Below are 21,956 nucleotides of genomic sequence, written 5' to 3' on the forward strand. Positions count from 1 at the left end.
ACAAGTAACACAGTGTGAGAGATGTTACAGAACTCCAAGTCCCCACCACAGCATAGGCCACCAAGGCCTCTTACGCAGCACAGCCAAACTCCCTTCTGAAGCTGAGCATTTCTGTCCTCCCCAAAACACGTCCTCAGCCTCCACTGCAAACAGACCAGCAAGGAAATCCAGCTCCCATGACTTCTTTTTTGCCTGGGCCAGAGGAGCTAACTACGAAGCCACAGAGATGTTCCACCCAGCGGATGTCCCCAAGAGGGAAGCGAGAGACTTGAAATCGCATCTCCCGCTGGAGTCAGCCTGCACAGCCGCAGCTAGCGCCAAAGTAGAGCAAACCTCACCTTTTCTCCCTGTCCCCCCCAACCCCCATACATCAGACCTCCATGACTGCGACAACAAAGCATGGGTACCATCAGTTTCATCTGCTAATTAACTCAGGAGGAGCCTGTGTCAGCAAGCAAGTGAAGACAGCCTAAATGAAGCCGGCTACCTACCATCTGGAACAAGTCAGCCAGAAGGAGGCTTTGCAGACACTACAGCCAAGGCAGAGAAACCTCGTACTGCCTCCCTGCCCTGTGCCGTGCCACAGCACAAAAATTCACGGGGATCTTGGCGGTGTTGCCAACCAGCATCAGCGACAGATTTCTGCAGCCCCAACCGTTCTCACCTCATGCTTCATCGGCCGCAGGTCATCCACAGACAGGGATAAAAAGGACTGGGTTGCTAGCGAGGCTGAATCCCTCCGAAGGCACTAGAAAAGCGGAGGCTTTTTCACAGAAACATCTTTACATCATTCACAGACAGACAGCAGTAATGTTTCCTCGCTCCGCCAGACCCTCTGAGCGCTCTCATCTCCCAAGGTGGCTCAAGCAGACACCATCACCCTAAAACAAGAGGGGGGTTTTCCTGCAGGAGACGAGCCTAGGAACTTGGGACAGCAGGGAGGGATCTTCCCCCCAATTACAGGCAACGACACCTAACATTAGGCTTGTCTGACAAGTTTCTGTTGCAGGGACCTATTTTCCAAACACCTCTATTACTGAGGCAAGAATTCCTGGGAAATAAAATAAATAGTTTTATTGGTGCAATTGGGAATATATTATAAAGGCAATGAGGCCGCACCACAGCTGCCTGGACGCACCAGGCTCCCGAGCGGTTTGAGCACAGCTTTCACACCGGGGCTGGATCCTGGCAAGAGGCAGTGGGTCTGTGCCAGCACTGGGTTGGGGTTTCACGTGCAACCCCCAGCTTGCTAAGACACAAACCAAGAAGGCAGGATCAGCACCAGACCCCCAATTCCTGCTGTGTGCCCAGCCCCAGCACATAGCACGTTCCTGGCAGAGCCTCCGAGACCGCCCCCCCCAGGTCCCCCTTCACAAGCACACGCAGCACTTCCCCGGCTCCTAGCTGTGTATTAGCTTTCGGTAACTCTGAACGGCTGGGCAAGCTTTCCCACCAGACCAAGCTCACATCACACCAGGAACTTCAATTCCTGTACTCCCCTCAGCTTTCCTTACTCTTTTTATACAAGCTGTGATGATTTCCTCAATGCAGCTTCCTTGGCAGCGAGGTGCTCCTTAGCAGGAAAAGACATGTTTCAGGCCAGCCGCAGAACTTCATTTCTGAAGGCTACAACTTTATCACCTGGAGTAAAAGCAGCAACTTAGTCTGCGTGAGAGATGTCTAGGAGGGAAAAGCTGCAAAGGAGAAAGGACCTGGAAAAGCAGATAACTCTATGGCATTCAGGATAATAAACAGCCACACAATTTGCCTTTATTTTCTGGCACCTTTACCTGTAGTCAGGTGGGAACAGCTACTGAGGCAACTGAAATAACAAAGCCTACCTGAGCTGGGGGAAATCCAGGCCTTAACTTCTCAGCAAAACACATAAGCACAGACAAACCTGTCATTTTGAAACTGGTGTGGCTACAACACCCACCTGACACGAGTGCTCTAAGCAGGCCTGGCAATGACTAAGAGGTTTGGTATCACGCACTAATACTAGTTGTGGCCTCAGCTAAAGCTCGGAGATGACTTTTACCTTTCTCCCTGCCTCTATCTACTCTCATCCTTTGCCAGGGCTCATACTCGCTATCAGGCTTTCCACCAAGACGCTAACAATTTCTAAGCGGCCAGAGCCAAAATAGAGCCCACTGCGTGTCCTCCACTTCAGTCTCCAGTACATTTCTGTGGTCTCCAAGTCAACACATGCACAGTTTTGGACATCTGAAAACTGCCTGCCAGTTAAAAAAAAAAAAGCCATCTAACAGCAGATCTCTGAAAGATGGACAGACAAGTAGCGTTCTTCAGAGGTGGTACTTAACTAGGAAACCTCTGCTCTCTTCTGCAACAGCCCTCAGTCGCTTGCTCACTGACTGTGCAATATTTGGAGAGCAGACAATAAAGCACGCTGTGGGGAAGACACAACTCAGAGCGTGTATGTGTGTGTGGAGGGGTGTTCACCCAGCCAGGCTCCCAAGCGCTGGCAAGAGTCAAGCGATCATGTAGTCATGCACAGGTCTAGGGCAGCTTCGAGACTAGCACTTCCCTAGTCCCCCTGCAAATCCAGAGAACAAGACACTGCCTTTGTTGTGAGGTTAAGCTCAACACCGTGAATAAAACTGGCTGTACACAAACGCAAGCCAACACAACAACTTTTTACTGAAACCTATGCGAAGTCCCCAAACCCATTTTATACCGGGCACTGTACTACAGAAATCTCTAAAGCCTGTAATAAAGGCAAATGTCAGGCTTAAAAAGCTAAGTCATAGGTGATAACCCACTAGGAAAAGAACGGCAAAGCATGAGTGTGCGGTACAAGCTGTACAATCTGTCATGCAGACCAGACACCCGGCCTGGAGAAAGCCTTTCCTCCGCAACACAGTGCTGGCAAATGGCAATTTCCCATTATCAAGGATTTCAAGCAGATTTATTAGTTTAATCCTAATAATGCAAATAAAGCCAGATGCACAACTGGCATAGTCACTACATGTGGAAAAACCCGCCCATGCCCCCCCTTCATGAATCTCTCCTAATAAAGCACAAGCCCGTACCGTTACCCTTTTCCTCCTTCCCCATCTTCTAGAAACCGAGCCAGCTCGGTGCTACCAGACCGGGTGTGCGAGGGGGACAAGACTGGCACAGGTGCCATTTCAGTAACTGATTTCTCTCCCAATAAAGGTGCTTCTGCACTTGTATCTAACTGGATGTCCTAGCCCTTGGGACCAAACTCTTAAGTTTGCAGGCAGTGATATACCATCAGGGGTTGCAGCATCTTCTCTCTCTTAAACTTCCATCCCTAGCAGAGAAGCTACAAATCCCCCCGTTAACAGCAAGGGCCTTGGAGGCTCAAGTGATACCCCCAAGTCACACTGCACTTCTCTTTTCCTCATCCCACTGTCTGGGGTCAGACTACCACCCGTTAGGATCCCGCTCAAAGTCAAATGCAAGGACAGTGATTACCGTCAGCTAAAGGATTCAGAGGGGGGTTGGCACATGCAAGGAGAGAGCAAAGCCTCTCACGGCCCAAGCAGCTGCTTGCTCAAGGCCAAACGTAACACCCTGCCACCGCAGAGCTCCCAGGAGGCTCGGGTGCTCTAGGTGTGAAGCGCAGCACCGAGGCGTTGCTACGCCAGACCCGGCAGACACCAACCATCGTTAGAGGTTGCGCTTGCTCCAGGCAGTTTCCTATTTTACAGCCTGCCATCTGCTTGCACGTATCTCGAGCTCAGCACTGTTAGTGAATACCCCCAGCACGTTTCTAAGAGGCATATCTAGATTTCGGGGGAGGAAGCTCATTCTTTAGGAGATGAGACTAATCCCACCTTCAACTTCCAAACAAACACCAGTGATGCATCAGCAGTCATGAAAAGACCAAGTGCCACATTAAATTCCTGGGGCTGGGAAGGGGGAAATCTCTTCAAGACTGTCCAACATGAAATGAAAACTAAGTAAATAAAACATCAAGGTCCCACACTTCCCCTTCATGCAAGTCGGTTCAGATGCTACCAGCCCCTGAACCTTCAGCCAACTGCTGTGTTTTCATAAGCTTAGCTTTTCTTGACCAGCAATTTTAATTTTTGCTCTAGAAAAAGCGACATATATACCCCAAAGCAAAAAAGCCCAATGGGAACAGTGTATCAATGCACCACGTAAGGAAATAAGCGAGAGAAAAATGCTTTTCTTTTTACTGTTGCCAAGTTTTATTAACACGAAGTGTTTTTTTTCCCAACAACTACAAGTAGGAAACAAACTCCTAAACGAAAATACTAACATTATTTCTATAAACAAACTTAGATTGGTGGCTCAACTCCAGACACTAATTAAATGCATCCTGTGACCATGAAATCCTTTACTTAATTCAAAATAATTCTGACACCTTGGTCCAAAACCTACTATCAACTTTAGAGGGCCCAACGCTCCAGCCATACAAAGTTTATTCCATCAGGAAAACAAAAAAAATCCAACCAACCAAAAAAAAGGCAAAAAATCCCCTATAACCTCAGGAAGCATACTGCACACTAACCTGACAAAAAACACAAAGGTTTTCCAGTACTAAGAGTCCCACTGTCAGCAAGTCTGTTCTCAAAAAACAGTCCCAGGGTACACTGGCAGGAAAGGAAACAGCTCTGCCTTCCTGAAATAAGAAATTCTTAATTGAATTCTTAATTCTTCTCAAATAAGAAATTGTTCTTGAATTTCCCCTCACGTCAGCAAGGGAATCGGCCCCTGCTGCGCACTCCAAGAATACATCCAGCATCACCACGCAATAAACTGATGAAAGATGTTGCACTCACATACTTAACAGCACAGAAGAGCAAACTGATTTATAAACTCGGGGGGGGAGAAGCAGCCATGTATTAACACCACCATACACACTTAATCAAATTAATTCACTTGGTGATGAGTAACTGTCTAATAGACACAGCTATGTTCTGTATGGTTTCCCATGACTGTTCTAAGGTCCCTCTGATAAAACAACGCACACCATGACTTGGCAGCAGGTTCATTGTCAAGGCCTGTTATTCTAGGGGCTCTCTCAGTGATTTGCCATTTTCCCGGTGATTAAGAGAAAGGGGGTCCGATGGCCTTTGGCCAGCACTCCGGAGCAATATAAATTAGCAGGCACAGTTCTCATTTGGTAACTGAGATCTGGACGTGAGGTAGAAGCCCCCTTAGAATCTGTTACAAAATACAACATACAGCTTTACACCTTTTGACCTGATCAAAGTGTGGAGACTTGCATCTCTAAAGTGGAGGAAATTTACTTTCTAGTCATTGGATTTTTTCCCCACGCTTATTATCATCAGTAAGGGGGGTTTGTGTTTGGTTCCCCCCTCCCCCCCTGCAACAGTTCCAGAAACAGCCTTCCTATAGCTATTTTTTCAAAAGCAGAGCTGCGTGTTCAGTGATCTCATGCTATATGTCAAAGCTCCAGAACATTTGAGGATTACGTTGCATTTCAACCTGTCCGCTAGAAAGACTAACATTTGTAACAAGAGAGGCAGCAAGCACTCATTTATACACATAGAAGGAGCAATACTTGGCCTGGAAATGAGAGTAGAGATGCTTTCACAGCAGGCAAAAGGATAAGCTCCATGAGAACAGCGAACAAGTTATCCGAGGCTTCTGAAAGCGGCAGCTGCCAGCATAGCCAGGTCTGCGCAGCCCCCGGTATCCCGCAGCTGGGAGGAGCGGTGCTCCTCGCTGAGCACGCCAACTGTGGGCCCAGCTTATTTTGCCAAAACTACGGGGGTAGCTGCAAATGTTATTTTTCTTCCTGTGAAATGGGGCATTTACTGGCAATGCTCCGCTGGCCACAGACACTTCATTGTGCTTCCCAGCACCATGGCTGTGCTAGGAGAAAGCCTGCAGTAAAAATGTGGTTTGGTTATCAGTCTCTTTCAAAACAAAGAGAAGACCCTATGTGTTACAGCCAACGCTTATTTAAAAGATTACACGCTTTATGGGAACACGGGGTCTTTAACCAGAGAACAGTGAACTTGCATTTGAGCTGGTCACTGACCCCCCATATGGGCAATGCAGAGGCGCCCGCTGCTTCAGCGGTGAGCTCGCACCACCGGCACGGCCCCCGCAGAGCTCCAGCACCCCAGGGTGAGGCAGCACTCTGCGCTGGCCGTCTCTCTACAGGTGACAACTACAGGCTGAACCACAAAATTGCCGAGTGCCCTCTCCCAGGGAGTAACACCCTGGCAGCCCCTGGGGGTCTTTGAGGAGTTTCTGCTTGGCAGGTTTCCGTATCTGATTCAACAGCTCAACCTCCACGAACAAACTTGACACAGGAGTTTCCCCCTCCTGTCTGAAGGCCGTGCCTCCTCCAGCCAGCAGCTCAGGCGATGAACCACAAAATACCCCTGCAGAAGGCAACCGCTCCAGCTGCTCAGACGCAAGCACTCCTCTATCGTGTGCCACGTCTGGAGGCATAGGTGCAAAGACACACCAGGTAACAGCGATTTACTACAGCAAGTCTCCTTGTAGCCTTCTGTAATTATTCTCAAAGCAACAAAGATTCTCACAGCTAAATGATACACACAAACTTTTGCAAAGAAAGAGAGTGAGACGCTCTGAGGGCTTGCAAAGGGGTAGCTATCATCTAAGGTGCTCCTCAGGTGTGAGAATACACTTTGTTATTAAAACCAACAGGAGGGGAAAATGCCAGACTTATGTTTTCAGCCCTGCCACAGAGCGGCTGAAGGAGCAGAGAGCAAATAAACCACAATTAGTGGGAGGCAGGCACTGACCCTGCCCTACGCGCCGTCAAAGGCTTCCCATCCGCATACCAAGGCTCCCAAATGCCTTTGTGAGCTGGACCTTTGGCTTCTGGTATCTTGGTCCTCCTCCGCCTGCAGTGTCGCGACAGTTTAATTAAAAGCAGGAGGCTGAAAAGTTGGAAAGAGGCAGGGGAGTGTTGCTGGATTCACATCTCGCTCTTAAGCTTGGTGCTGAGGCAAGGCCTCCATTTCTTCAGCTGCAGAAAAGGCACCCAACACCAAGCTCCCGAGCCAGATAACAGGTCTGCAATGGCACCGAGCTGCCTTGGAGCTGTGAGATCAAGCGCCCTGGCATTTCCCCAGGCAGTTCAGGTACTTGAAACAAGGGAATTGTCTTCCCATATGACAGAGATATTGCAAAGGCTGCTTGGGAAAAGCCGGTAGCTAAAAAGGTCTCCCTGTGTTGCTTCCCACTTCTTGTTTGATGCATGAAGAATATTCATGTTTAATACATTTCTGCTTACCTCAGAATATCCTGCCTAGAGCCCAGTGCTGCTCTGCAAAAGGGCCAGTCTTTAGAATCACGGAATCCTTAAGGTTGGAAAAGCCCTCTAAGATCATCATCGAGTCCAACCATCAACCCAACACCACCATGCCCACTACACGATGTCCCTAAGCGCCTCATCTACACATCCTTTAAATACTTCCAGGGATGGTGACTCAACGACTTCCCTGGGCAGCCTGTTCCAAGGCTTGACCACTCTTTCAGTAAAGAAATTTCTCCTAATGTCCAACCTAAACCTCCCTTGGCGCCACTTGAGGCCATTTCCTCTCGTCCTAGGAACTAAGTGCGACACTTCCAACCATTACCCTGAGCTAATCCAATGTTATTTTTCCTACAGCAGGCCGCTGCTCACAAGACCACTGGCAGAGATTTGCAAACCGCTGGCATTCACCCACGTGCTCGCTGGAATTGTGTTCTTTCAAATTCATAAATTATTCCATAGACAGGCTGCTGCAACATCCATTAGCTGTCGATGGAGCCCTGCTAAAGGTTAAACAGAAGCCAGTATCCATCCCCACAGATGAATTTATGTTGGCCACCACATTCTGCTTTGACTGTCCACCCCAGTCATGTTTGTGCTTTAAAGGAAAGCAAAAGCAGTCGGACCCAGACTTAATTTTAATTTCTGCCCTCCTGCCCAGACTTGTGCTGTAGCAATCCATGGCACTGCTTGTAACTGCTAATGTTACTCCTTGATACACCGCAAAAACAAACAGAACAAATTCTCTAGCGTACTACCCATCTGAACAGTCCAGCTGCTCAGACTTCTCCCTGACAGTCAAGCTAAACACATACCTGGTAGAAGTCAGTGTCTTGCAACCTTATGAGTACAGATAATACATACTGCACTCCACTTTGTTGGAATACATAGCTCAAGGACAACTTTTGAAAGGGAAGAATGGAACATTTTGCAAGGCTGTTTCTCCGAGTAACAATAATAAGCAAGAGAATTTGCCATTAGCTTGCATCTCCTGCGGTTACTTTACGCTGTAGCTTTGTATACTTAAATTACTCAGATTTCTCATCCTCTTTTTCCCCTAAGAGGTCTCACTCCAAAGAAGTGTGATCTAGTGCCCAGGTGCGCCAGCCACCTCTCATCCCACTGCCTTGGCAGGAGAGCACAGCAGCAGCCCATGACAGCCTGCTGTCCTGCAGCAAGATTTGCAAAGGCAGCCGGGCCAGCGCACGGCCCCATTAGCTACAGTCCCACGCAGGTCACAGGCTGCCCATACTAGGTCCCATTTTCTAGCCTTGATCTCGATTCCTTTTTTTTCCTGGAAGCACCAGGATAAACAGCAGGGCTCATCAGGTATCCCTCTGTAAGCAAAGCACTCAACTGTTCAGCTTGGCCGACAAACTGTGCCAGCACATACCACGTAACAGCTGAGCACGAGTCGACCGCGGACCAAGAACGACTGTGACAGATGAGCAGCGGTGCTGCCGAGCAAGCAGGCTCCGCTGCACTGGGCTTCATCTCTCTGCAGCAGCAAGGGTTTAAAGACCTGACAGAGCAGGTAAATCCTGTCACAACTTTACAGAGCCAAACCTAAGGATTCGGCAAGACAAACATACCCAAAGGCAAATTCAGCCTGCTCCGAGCAAGCGCTTCCTGCAGAGGACTAGGCAAGATTAGTTCACATGAAGGAGCTTCCTGCTCTGACATGCTCTACAACTCTAAGACCTGCCTATCCCAAAACTGGGGCACAATTCCCATGTGCGGTGCATGTTTTTGCCCTTGGCTCGAGTTATTTAATGAGAGATACCAAAGCAAGTGATCTGCTGCTGCACATTCCTTATTAACACTGCAAAGGGGATGCAGCAGTCTCCACCTCTGCATTACTCAAAGCAGTAGGTAACGCATGAAGCCACAAGCAGCACTGCATGGGTTGCCTATACCCCCGAGCAGCTGGGGTCTGACAGGTAAATAACTGCTCTGGGAACTTGGTAAGCCTTCAAAGAGGAAGACTAATGCTCGGCTCTTCCTCCCTTCCTCTCATGACGTCGCAGGATAAAGAGCTGCGTTTGTACATGCAGCACTGAGGCTCCCGGTCCGTGCACGCCACAGTACCAACACAACGCAGCCTGGTCCTGCGGCAGGCCAGCGCGTGTTGACCCCAGGAGAGTCAGCGCAGGCAGGAGAGCAGCCCTTCCTCGGGTGCATCATGTTTTCACTCGCATCTCCTTCGGCCACTCAGCAGCCCCCAAGGGTGCAAACCGGAGCATAAACCTCATAAGCTGACTTGCGCAGTCTTCCTACTTGTATAGGAGGCAGGAGGACGGCACTCATCCAGCCATCTGCACCCTCCCTCCAACCATTGAGCGCCACTGAACCCGAGATGCTGGGCCACGACCCTCCTCTGCGAGGCACTGCATCAAACCAGAAATATCAGGTCCCCTGCCTGAACAGCTTTCAATTGTCAAGATAATTCAGCACACAGCGTCCAGAAAAAGACTCATTTACCACAATTAGCGTGGATGGGGACAGCATCTGCGTGCTCTTCTCTTGAGATTTCTTACTGTGTATTTTACGTAGGGACCAACCACCTATTTCACACCGGAAACATCAACCATTTTTTAGCCTGTGTGAACTTTATTCTTCCCTTCATTGCCTGTAAGCTGTATCACAGCTAGCCTGCCTGGATTTATACTTCTAGCTTTTTGGCTCATCCCACTGGAAGAAATCATCAGGTTGCTTGGTTAGGCTATAAAAAAAATATTGCTTTCCTTAGGTTATATCAAAACAAAGCAATGCACATCTCATGGAAAAACTGCTTTTCCGAGCTCCGCTCCTGGAGAGGCCAAACCCGGGGGAAATGTGGCTGTTCTCAGTAACAGACAGTAGTCACACGTCAGACGAAATTTTCAAATAATGTTTTTGTTTAAACAACAAAACCAAAACACCTCCGGCTTTGATGTTTAAGTGGTTCTGGCCTACAACAGAGAAACTCACCATGACTTAGGAATGCTCTACATGAAAATTGCCCTCAATTGCATTTACGTAAACCCAGAGAAACAAGGTCAGTGGAGTTATTCACGCTGCTCACTTTTAAATCCTTCTTCCCTATTGAAATTACTTGTTAAATCTCCTCGAAAACGTAACTTGTATATTACCCTATTTAAATAGTCATTTTCTTGAAAGTATTTTTAATTCAAAGCATTAGTCTGGTAATGCTTCTATGCCACAAGATCTCACTAGATTTGGTGCACTAGGGCTTTGTAAAGGTGACTGTGGCCATGCCATTAATTCACTGATCACAGCTTTGCACCTTACAAAACAAGGGAATTATCATCTGCTTTACAGATGGAGAAAACAAAGGCATACCAAAATGAAGGTATTTGCCCAAGACCACCCAGCAAATCAGGAGCTGAAACACTTGCAGCATGCCAACCACACAAGCCCTAATCCCATGCGGCTCTTGTAATTAATGATCTAATAATGAATAATTGCATAACTCCAAATGCTGAATAGCAAAAGTGCTTTTCAGCAGGATGAATATTCAGCTACCTGGAAACACAACACCCAAGGTCCCCTGACACAACTGTTTTTTGGCAATTATATATCAGAAACCAAACTAAATCATTCAGTGACCACCAACGGTGCATCCCAGAAGGCAAGGCACTTCTTCCACAAGTTGTTTAGTTTCAACTTTCAGCCCAGCTTCTTTGTAATTGAGAGCATCAGGAATGGTTTACCGCCGCTTCGCCGAAGAGCTGGGCCAGGGCCAAAGCAGAGACTTTAAAGGCAGGTTTTCCCCAGTGTGAAGCGGCGACCAGATCTGCTGCCACTTTCCACCTCCACTGGACACCAGACACTTGTGCTGCAGCCACCAAAACCCCCCGCTCCCCGCAAGACCTGAACATTTATTAGGCCTGTGAGAAAGACAGGAGCGCTCTGCCAGAGCTCACTCAAAGCCGGGAAGGAGGGCTGCCTCCGGGCTCTGGCCAGGGACTCATTTCGTGACTTCCAAAATGGGTCCGGCACAGTGGAATAGCATCTTCCAGATGCAGGGGCTGGTGCAGAAGCAGCACTCTCTGACCTTTCTCGTGCCCAGTCCCTCCAGGAACCCCTCGCACAGCAGCCTTGACACCAACCAAGGGAGCACCCTGAGGTCCCCGACAACCTGCTCCCCAAAGGTGCTTAGCACCTCTCGGCGCCACGGGTGCTCAGATGACTGGCTGGCACCAATCACCTTGTCAAAAGCAGGCTGCAGGCTCAGAAATCCTGATGACTAACCAACCTCTGAAGACGGATTTGAGGGGGCAGGGGGAGAAAAAAAACATAAATTAGGTCAAATGCTCCTGGTAAATGCCAATTACTTTATATATAGCAGATCGCACTCGGATGTCATTTCATCTCAGCTTGCTGTTGTCAGATATTAGCTGAAATTCCCTGCTTTGCTTCGGCTGCCATGTATTTAATATTAATGAGACAGATGAAACAGAATGAGACTAGGCTGGCATTTTCTGTGATAAAAGATACTTTGTGGCAGAAAAACATTCATTTAAAAGCATGAAGGATTTTTCTTGGCTTGGAAATTACATACGACATACAGGAAACGAACAAAACCATTTTCAAATGTAATTAAAAATCTTAATCTTCTTATTCCGTAAGCTTACAAAGGCGTAATCGTCGATTCATTTTTTCTTCTGTTAAGAACAACAGCAGCAAGTTGAGTTACCTGGCCACAACTAGAGAAAGCTCGACAGATAAAATTGCTGACATGGATTTGAGAAATGACTTCTTTTCTTCTCCCCCAGTGTCTACACCCTTGCGCTTACACGCAGGAGAAAAAATTTCAGAGCGCAGAACTCTGACTGCCCAAGAAAGAAAAGGCACAATGAGACCTGCCATAGCTCAACCTGGACATGAAACAGATTTGGGGGAGGAAAAAGAAGCAGCCAACGGATGTGGTGGTTAAGTGGTGTGATTTATCACTAGAGTAAGTCACCAGACAATCTAGCAAAATCCCTGCTCCTCTTGGGGTCTTGACATGAAGATTTGAGGACTGTGCATATGTTCAGTCCCAGACGGCTGCATTAAGCCTTATAATCACCACGAGCATTTACAGTTAGCAATACACCTGCTCGTAGTTTGACGACCTAATCTTTTAGCCGTAAAAGCGGAGGATAAATGAGAACTGTTTCCCGTTCTTTAATTTAGCAATTTCTGAAAATATCAGTCCTGACATCTCAAACTAGAAACAAAACAAAAACAAAGACTATTGAAATATCATCAGCCATGCTGTTTCTAAGTTCATTCTGCAGATATCCAAGAAATGTAATTCTACCCATTAAAACAAAAAGAGACAGAGAAAAGAAAAATCTCGAATCGTATGAAGAAGCAAGAAAAGGAAAATCCAACTATATTTATGCACAACCTCTTTATTGGCAACCCTGTACATTTCCTACACACATCTGGAGGATGTGGGGTAATCCACGGTATTGCAGAGAGACGCCAAGAATGAGTGCCAAAGATAACCAGATACCTCCACCTTTCCAGGTGGCAAATTTCTTATTTCCAAGCTAGGCTGTTGCCTGCCAAATTTTGTCCCGGAAAAATAAAGCCAGGACCATCACCCTGCTATTCTTCATACATCTGAAAGCTGCCAAAAGCTCCTAGGCTGACTCAGATTGGAGGAGATGGGTTTTCACAGGGCCTGAAAGGAGATGATTTGCGTGCTTTGAAACGCAAAGATTTGGCTGTGGCTACAAGTGGGAACCTCTATCTTAAAGAATAAAAGCAGACTTGCAATTCGATCTCTACTGCAGTTAGTGCTCTTTTACTTCACTGCAAATCAGTCACCATGCTGCCCTACGGAAGAGGAAAATACAATCTCACGCTGTCACCCAGGCAGCCAAGCAAGCCGTCTACCAAACTCGCTCCTCTCCCACCTTAATTTTGTTTACAGACAAAAACAGAGGCTGCCACCACCAGACTGTCAAAAACTTAATTCAAGTCACAGTAAAGTGCTTAAGTAAAGTATTTAGCACACTTGGTGCATTCAACATGCGTCTGGCAAACAGATTCCGTCGAGCGTCATGCTTACAGGGGACATCGTACTTCACATTGCACCCAGTTAAGCCCCGGCGAAACACCCACAGACTTTGCAGAACACCTTCGGATCCACACACAGCCCTAAAGAGTGCCGCAAATGATTTACAAAGATCCCTCTCAGGATTCAAAACACTACTTCTCCCCTTCCACTCCCATCATCTGAGAGGTTAACATAATTTCTGAATGAAATGCATTACATGCATGCAGATTTCCAGGAACAATTCCTATTAGAACTACTGCTGTGCACAGGAATCAGTTCTCAGGAGCCGCTGGCAAAGCGGGCAACATCTGTGGCAAAACCAAAGTGTTCCTAAAACAAGCCTTCTTCTGTTGGCTTGTGCCAAGTATTCATGACCAGATCTGGTAAAGAAATAACCCGCAATTACAGCACTTCAATAACTTATTTCCAGCAGCTAAATCCCTTCTGAAAATAAATCTGGAATGCAGAAATGGTAACAGAAAATCCAATTAGATCATAGAAAGATCTAAAGAAGCTATAAGCTGAGATGGAAAAAAAAAAAACAAACAAAAAACACCCGCAAAACCAGTAGTAGTCTGCTCTTGGCCATCACCTTGTGTGGGATGCTCTACTAAAGAAAACAAAAAGCCTAAGCCTGCAAAAAAAGATTCAGCTTCCCTGCATTTCCAGCGACTTCAAAAGCTCTAATTGCAAATTCAGATCCTAAGGCTACTTAGCCACTTCTCTAAACACAGGCACAGTCTGTATTTTTAAATAAGGAGTCCCAAAGATAGCTCAACACTTATCAATTGCAGAGCTCAGCAAAATAATTGTACTACTAGTGAAATGGCAATAACAGCCTTTGAACTACGTGTTTCGTGCCAGCAGTGGGTATCACTTACATCGGACAAGCAGAGAGCACAGCCACAGGGAGAAAGCTTGCAGAAGGGTCGGGTGTTGCTAATGGAAAACCACAGGGAGTTTTTCCTCCTTCTCACAGCTCTTTCTCCACCGCCTCATGCAATGCCTACACCTGCATTAATCACACCTGCCCGAGCTGTGGATGAAAACGGCTCCGGCAAGTCCTGGCCCACATATGTCTAAACCAGGCACCACGGCGTAGAGGATGGGGAAAGGCATCCAGATGTAATGAAGCAGCCAGGAAAGAGCATCTCTTATTCCCATATCACTGAATGCATCACAGAGCCGCATGCAAACTAGCACTTACAATATAAGGAGAAAGAAGATGATGTGGGGTAATTTTTTGTCACCACTGCTCTTAATTAAGACAGTAAGACCCTGAACTTGGTTTTCTGCCTCTGATCTGGAGCATTCTCCACCAGTATTCATGTTGAATGCTAACAGCACCGTGGTGTTTGTCTGAACCATTATTACGCATCACTTATTACAGTAGGCTAGAGAGCTGTTCACAGAGCTGGAAGTGAAGACAGCTAGACAGTGTACCTAAAAAAAGCTTGGAGTACTATTGTGGGGCTTTTTTTGCTTCTTTTTAAATCACCCGGTTGCACCCAACTGTTCTGAGCTGAAACTGCTTCAGCGTCTTTTCCTGCGAGAGCCACTGTAGCTTATAGCACTGAAGCCTACAGCCAAACCAAGCCAAGAAAGAGGCTGGACAACACAGAAGCATTTGCCAAGGCAACAGAAGACCCTGTCCCCGTGGCACCTCTCCTGCAAAGCAAGCCACAACCCACTGAGCAGCCTTGTGCCCATGCTCTCGGCATTACCTCGAGAGGAAAAGACATACCAAGGGCACAAAGGGAGCGACAACCCTCAAATCTCCCCAGAGCGGGCAGCCAGCCAGTAAAGCCATCTCTCTCAGGGGCTGCAGGGGTGGGAAGGGGACATATAAAACATGCCTCAGCTCTGAGTAAATATTTCACTTCTTAGGTTCATGCTGCTTACTTAATCAATCCCCATCATCATTTCAGAGGCCCTACTCAGACACTAAAATTGATTCCCCATGATCTCATCTACACAAAATAAGGATTTTCCAACTATCTCCATCAGATCCTGACTCCAGGTCAGCTCACTTAATGCTGCAAAAGCTAGAGGCCCTGAGCTCGTGGTGGGCTGGACACATAACCTGCCCCACGACCGAAGCCGCGCTGAAAACAAGGCAAGAAGGAGGCAGGTTCCCACCATTGTTAACATCAACGGGAGCAACAAGAATTGTCTGAAAGAATTTCCTACTGCAGACAAGGCACCGAGGTGAATAAAGGAAATGAAGAGTTCACAAACTATAATACAGTTCTGTGTGCACCGCCCAGGTCTGCTTCCCTGGCGCAGGCAGCTGAACCAGGCCAGGCCCAAAAAGCCACGCTTCGCAGCTAGAAGCAGGCAAGGAAGCCAAAACCCATGCCTTTGGCCATCTCAGCAGCCCCAGCAGTGCCACCCAATCCCAAAACATCACCACTTTCACTGGGAGGAGAGTCCACAGCCCCGCCATGCTCCCTGGAGGACACCCGACAGCAGGGACAGCTCAGCCTTGCAGTTAACTTGGAAAGCGACAAGCTGCAAAGTAGCCAGGCACTGCTGACCTGTGCCTGGAGCGTGACAACCCACTCCCTGCCCTAGGGTCAGTCCCCGACCCACTTCGTCCCCCAGTCTCTCTCACTCTCAGCTCTCCACCTGCAATAGCTCTTCTCCCACCCAGCCGCACCTTGGTGGGTGAAGAAGACCAGACACTCAGCTAATAAAAGCACAGAAACACTCGGAGGCAAAGGTATATCCTCTTTCTTAGCTCTCATCTCATTGTCTAAAATCAGTGGTCACGGTGGCCCTGCTCCACCCACCAACACACGTGGACGTGGCTTTCCAAAGGCGCTGCCCCACAGCTCTTGCTGACCCCAGTGGGTGTTGGTAGATCTGCTGCTTGGAGAAAGACAAAGCACGTAGATTCTTCAGCTCCATTAGCCCCGCTCTACCTTCTTGTCTCTCTCTTTCATTCCCTCCCCTCCATGGAAACTGGCAATCTCTCATTATCAAGTATTTTTAAAACAGATCGAAGAATACACTGTGCTGTTTTAATCTCTCAGATAATGTTTTCCATGGCCCCCATGAAAAATTTGTATTCCAGCTTCCTTTTCCATCAATTTTTGTTAGACTTGGAGGGGAGTATATGTTAGTGTATACATATGAGTTAGTTTAGCTCCTTTAACTAGACCAAGCTATGATTCTGTAAATGTTTAGGATAAACAAATGAAGAGAAGGGTAGGGAGGCCAGAGCCCTCCTTCCATGCTCTGAACTACTGAGAAACCACCCAGCACCGGTCAAGATGCTGGGGATTAACTCATGAGGAGGAAGGGGGTCCTCTGTCTAGCACAGCTCAACGGTTTCCAGACTGCAAGTGGCTTATCTCACGCTGAGCCCAGATAGAGCCAGCGCAGATGACCATATGCGTCCTTCCACCCTGATGTGTGTTTAAGCACATGCATGGCTTTCATCAGCTGAGAGGTCCCATGGCAGCTCCCGGCACCAATCCTGCCTAAACTCTGCTTATGCATGCCTTTACATTTACATACTGAGATCAGTCTCCATTAAGTCAAATGAAATTACAGGCAGTGCATTACACATGTGCCTTCACATCTGTGGGATCAGGGCCTTCAAATGAAAGCCGCCCATCCTACCAAAACACACCCTGCTCAGCTACAATTAAACCCAGACACTTCAGAGCAGTTTGCTGAAGTTATTTTTTATGCATGCTTTTACAATTAACATAATGTCATATCCTGCCAGGACGCAGAAGGTTGACTCAGGAATGTTATCTTAGTTTTAAGTCAAACCGACTCGCTTTTCGTTTCATTCCTTTCCTTTTCTTTCCCCCTTCCTTAAATTCTATCCCCGTGCTCCCTCCAACAAGACGCATACCACTCAGGGCCCTTATAAAATATGATTCTTATGTTGAAAGCTTAGGCTTGATAGGCAAACGTCCATCAGCCTCGTCTTGCTCTATCGAACAATTAACTATTTCTTCAAACTCCCTACCACGCCCCCAGCAACACAACAGCAGAATGCAAAGGGGTAGCACGGAGGATTAGATAAGAAGGTATACCAGACAAAACGCCCCCAACACCTACTGAATACCAGCCCACTGCCCTTTCTTCTCTTATCACCCCAAGATAAAACAACTCTCTTCTCCAAAAAGCACCGATTCTGGAGAAGGAACGCTGCTTACGAGGAAGCTGAGTGCCCTCATCCTTCCCTCTCCCACACGCACATGCTTCTCGTGCTGAAGGATGCTTTATTCTCAGTCAGTCCCACTGCACTGGACTCAGTGGCACACAGGGACAAATTTAGTTAGCAAAACCCTCTGTGGATGCTGTTTTGGAATTGCTAGTGGACTTCGATCAACCAAAAATGTGCTGAGTAGCGGCATGAGTTTAATATAGTGACAGAAAAATAAAGCAAAACACATACACAAGAACAAATGGCAATCACGTCTTGTAATAAGCCACGTTCCTGAGTCTATTCATGTTGCAAGGTTGCTACTCTACACAAAGCAAAACGGCTCGGCTTGGCAATACCTTTCAGCCTGACCTAAAAACCAGCTGAAGTACTGATTTCAATGCATCTTCTTACACTGAAAGACAAACTTCCATTTCCAAATACGCTTTAGACCTTAAGATCAAGGAATCATTTCAGAAGAAGCTTTACAAACAGCTGGTATAATTTATAGGTATTCTGTTAACAAACATCAGCTCTTATTTTGCTTAGTAGCACAACTTCCCCACCTCCAGTAACACCATTAACCCCATCTTCATTCATTTGCTTTGCCACATCAGAGGAACCATAGAGCCCCGCAGATCCATCAGCGCATAATAAATGCTAAAAGAAAACCGTCTCATCCCGGTCACATCTTGAACACAGACCATGTTCTTATTATGAGAAAGACCCACATTCAAGTCCTCCACTCATGGGCAACATCTGTTTTACTTGCAAGCACTGAAAAAGTTACTGGGAAGTCGGTCAAGTCTCTCTCCCTCCCTCGGCCGATGCACAAAAGTGCATTCAGACTGGTCATGGTGGAGTTTCATTCACGTTTCTGCAAGTTGGATGCAAGAGAGGCTTTTTTTTTTCCGTGAACAGCATCTGTTAGTTTTTGTGGTTCGGGTTTTTTTTTTTCCCTTTCTCTCTGCAAAGGGGAAATCCTTTGTCTTTCTCAACATGGATGTAAAACACTCCTTGCCGCCACATCCCCAGAAAAACGGTCACGCTAGAAGATGCAAAACATGCGTGCCCCTCGGGAGACTTTCACGCCGGGATTTCCATGACCGTTGCCCGCCGCAGCCGAGCGCCCAAAGCCTTTCCCCCGGGGCTGCGAGCACTTCCCCGCCCGCCCGGCCGCCCACCCTCTACGAGGCACAGCTCTCTCCACTCCCAAGTCTTCCCATCCATGGGAATCGGCGGGGTAGAAGCACTCGCGGCAAGTCACCAAACGCGGCCCCAGCCGCGGCGGGAGCAGCCCGGGGACCACCGCCGGTGTCTCCCCGCTGCCCCGTGCTGCTCAACGCGAAGGGCTCCGGGAGGAGCTGCCCTCCGCCGGGCCCGGCCCCGCTGCAACAAAGAGCCGCGGCCCCAAACCGGGGCGAAAAAGTTTTGCGCGGCTCCCCCGGCCCCCGGAACGGGCACGGGCGGCGGGGCCCCGGCACGCCGCACCGGCGAGCCCGCCGTCCCCCCGGCATCGCACCCCCTCAACCCTCCGCATTACACGCCGGGCACAATCCCCGGCATGGCATCCCCGGCACTGCACCTCTACGACCCCCGGCACTACACGCCGCCGTACTCGGGCAATTCACCCCCAGCACCGCGCCCCGGGCATTGCATTGCATTGTCCCCCTCCGTCCTCCAGCACTGCAGTCCCCGGCCTCGCTCCCCGCCCCCGCCGCACCCACCGCCGGTCTCCCCACGGCCACGGCCATCGCGGTGCAGTGCGCTGCGCTCCCCGGCCCGCCGCCGCCGCCTCTGCGCTGCCTGCTAGGGCTGCAACATGGCCACCCGGCGGGGAGGGCCCATGCGCAATGCAAAGGGGCCGGGCGGCGAGGCGGGACCCCCCCGGCCCTCCCCCGGGGCCGCCGGGGAGCGCGGGCGGGCGGGCGGCGCCGCCCCAGCCGGCTGCAGCCCCGCGACCGCTCGGGGTACCCCGAAAGTAGGCTGGAGGCCGGCGGGCTGCACTCAGTCCCCCGCAGTAATTGCAATTAATCCCTCTCTTAGCAAGCCCTCCGGGGAGGGGCCGCGCTGCTCTGCCCCACAGCCCGGCGGGCCCGGGGAGGGGGAGCCCGGCCTGCTCCCCGCCCGCTCCTCCCCCGACCCGGCCGCTGGTACCCATCCCCTCACCTGAAAGCCTCACTCCCTCCGGCTCTGGCAGCCCCACAGCGATGTGGGGACAGCTGAAAGCAGCGACCCGTCTGCTCCAGGGGCCCTTTCAAAGAGATGACCAAGGAAGCGACTGGCATGGTCCTCCTTCTACCAGTTTGGTCAAAAATGACTATGGGGATTCAGTGAAGAAATATTCATTACATGGGATCAGACAGGAACTCCCACAGCTGGGGCAGTTTGCCAACAGGAGCCCCTAATGCCCTCAGGTAACGACACAGAAGGCAAAACCAGGCACCTCGTTCCTCTTGTTTCTCTTTCGGCTCCCCCCCCCGCCAAACACACCCATTCTGCCTTTTAAACAAAGTGGGTATACCAAACAGCAGCCATGCCCCGGTGGCCAGCTGCTGTCCCACTCCAGTAAGTGATTTCCAGGGCTGAAGTGAAGCACAGCTGGCTCTTTGCTGCTCCAACTGGCAAAATGCTTGACATCCTAATCTTAAGCACGATACCCCTTTACCTGCAAAGGCAAGAGTCTTAGGGCTAAATTCAACTCTGCTCGCAAGTCTTGAACCAAGGCAGCACTGAAAGAAGGGCCCTCCTGGGTCAGGTCCTGCAGCATTTTGCAAGGCGTAAAACCCCAAAAGACAGAGAGCGGATTCACCACACACATGAAAGACATGTTGCATTACAGACATATCAGAGCTACCCCCTTACGTGAACACCCAGAGAAACAAAACGACAAAGATAGCTTGTTTCAAAGGACTCGGGAGCCGGTATTTGAGCCAGTCACCTATGCCTGCTCCTGCAGCCCCGGGACTGAACAGAAACCAAAGGAAGCAGATGAACACTACCTGGCACTGCTCTTCACCTGGGGCTGAGGATCTGCACCTGGGGCAGCAGCCCTTAACTGGGCACAGCTGCAGCCATCATTAGCAAAGCTACTACACCAAAAAACACTAATGGGGTTTGTACCAGTAAAATTTTGCAAGCATAGTTGACGTGTTAGGCGTTACTGCTGATATCCTAGGGAGGCTGCTATATTAGACTCATATTCTTGCTCTTGTAGCAAATTCCTCCTGCATGCATGGCTCCAGGTGAGGAGGTGCTGAGGGCGCCTGTCCTGGGAAATGTGCTCTGACCAGTGCAGCCTCTAGTGGAAACCTGATGATCGCATCTAAAGAGTTGCCCTCGTTGCACATGTGGGTGAGGCAGACATAGCTTCCTCTTGTCGGAATTAGAGGCATGCATGATACTCTGGCATCAGCATAACTTAACTAACGCAAAGATCATCTGCATTTGCAAAACCCTAACATGACTCACCGTGTCCTTCCTTGGCCCGAAGCTGGGAGAGCCGTGGCTGAGTTTTCTCCACGATATTTATGCATACAGACCTTCCTGGGCATGGCTGTTCACGCTGAAAGAGTAGGGGGAAAAAAACCATCAAGACAAAGAAATGTTTTGCAATCTTGCTAGATCTCAGCTAGCGTAGTTCCTTGCATTCCTAGTGTTCAGCGGGAAGAAGCAGACCCCTCGCTCCTGAAAGTTTCGTAACTGCTGCTAACAAATTGGTACCCGTGCGAAGGGAATTGCCAGTCCCTCATTAGAGAGACCCTACAGGAACTGTTTCCATTTTTCCAGAGCTGTTTTCCGCCATTTTGCAAATACGGCATGTCAATGCTTTTGCGTCAGCCGTGGGGCAATTTGTCAGATTACGTGGGATGAGAAAATACGCAAGTAGACACAGAACTTGGATTAACTTACCTCCTGTTTAAAAACAAACTCAGGTATATAGCTCCCTAAAGGCAACATCTTCTTGCACAATAGGAAGCTACAAGACTAAGCAGTGGGCTTTTTTTTTTTTAAATGTCGAAGTAATGCTTGATCCTGCCTCCATTTTGTGATTAGCACTGCTCACAACTTACTCAAATTTCATCAAAAAGAATGAAGAGACCTGCTGTGTCCAGAACTCCCACAGATGGCAAGACCGGGGTAAATTCAGCCATTCTGAACACTCCTACCCACAAGCAAAAGTGACCAATTTGCAGACAGGGTAAATCATTAGAGTATAAGGGGAAACAAGAATCTCTTTAAACCTCTTAGCTTGAAGCAGGCAATGAAGCAACTCCAGGTAGCAGGGCTGCGCTTCTCCTTGCCTGCAATCAGCATTATACCCCCTTAATCCCAAAATGTGATTTGCAGCTCAGACTGTAAGGGGAGAGACGCATGCCAGCATTGGGTCTGCCTCTGAATCAATGTGAGCGACTCTTTCAGCAGACTTTTGCATGTGCCTACAAAGGGTATCAACAGACAGT

The 21,956-nt window shown here is 48.8% G+C and overlaps 1 protein-coding gene across 6 annotated transcripts in view; it reads right to left on the reverse strand.

Moving 5' to 3' along the window:
- Nucleotides 1-19,344, reverse strand: part of SEPTIN11 (septin 11) — a 59,218-nt gene extending 39,874 nt beyond the window's left edge. For 3 of the 6 annotated variants that reach the window (XM_075150373.1, XM_075150374.1, XM_075150372.1), the window contains exon 1: nt 19,221-19,344. In XM_075150373.1, the coding sequence (XP_075006474.1) occupies nt 19,221-19,247 (27 nt within the window). In that variant the 5' untranslated portion in view covers nt 19,248-19,344. Of the gene's footprint in view, nt 1-664; nt 882-1,514; nt 1,689-19,220 lie in introns of those variants that run through there. The other 3 variants (XM_075150377.1, XM_075150378.1, XM_075150376.1) reach the window with 3 other exon arrangements.
- Nucleotides 19,345-21,956: the final 2,612 nt, after the last annotated feature.

Source organism: Calonectris borealis, chromosome 4 (genome assembly GCF_964195595.1).
Source record: "Calonectris borealis chromosome 4, bCalBor7.hap1.2, whole genome shotgun sequence".
NCBI lineage: Eukaryota > Metazoa > Chordata > Aves > Procellariiformes > Procellariidae > Calonectris > Calonectris borealis.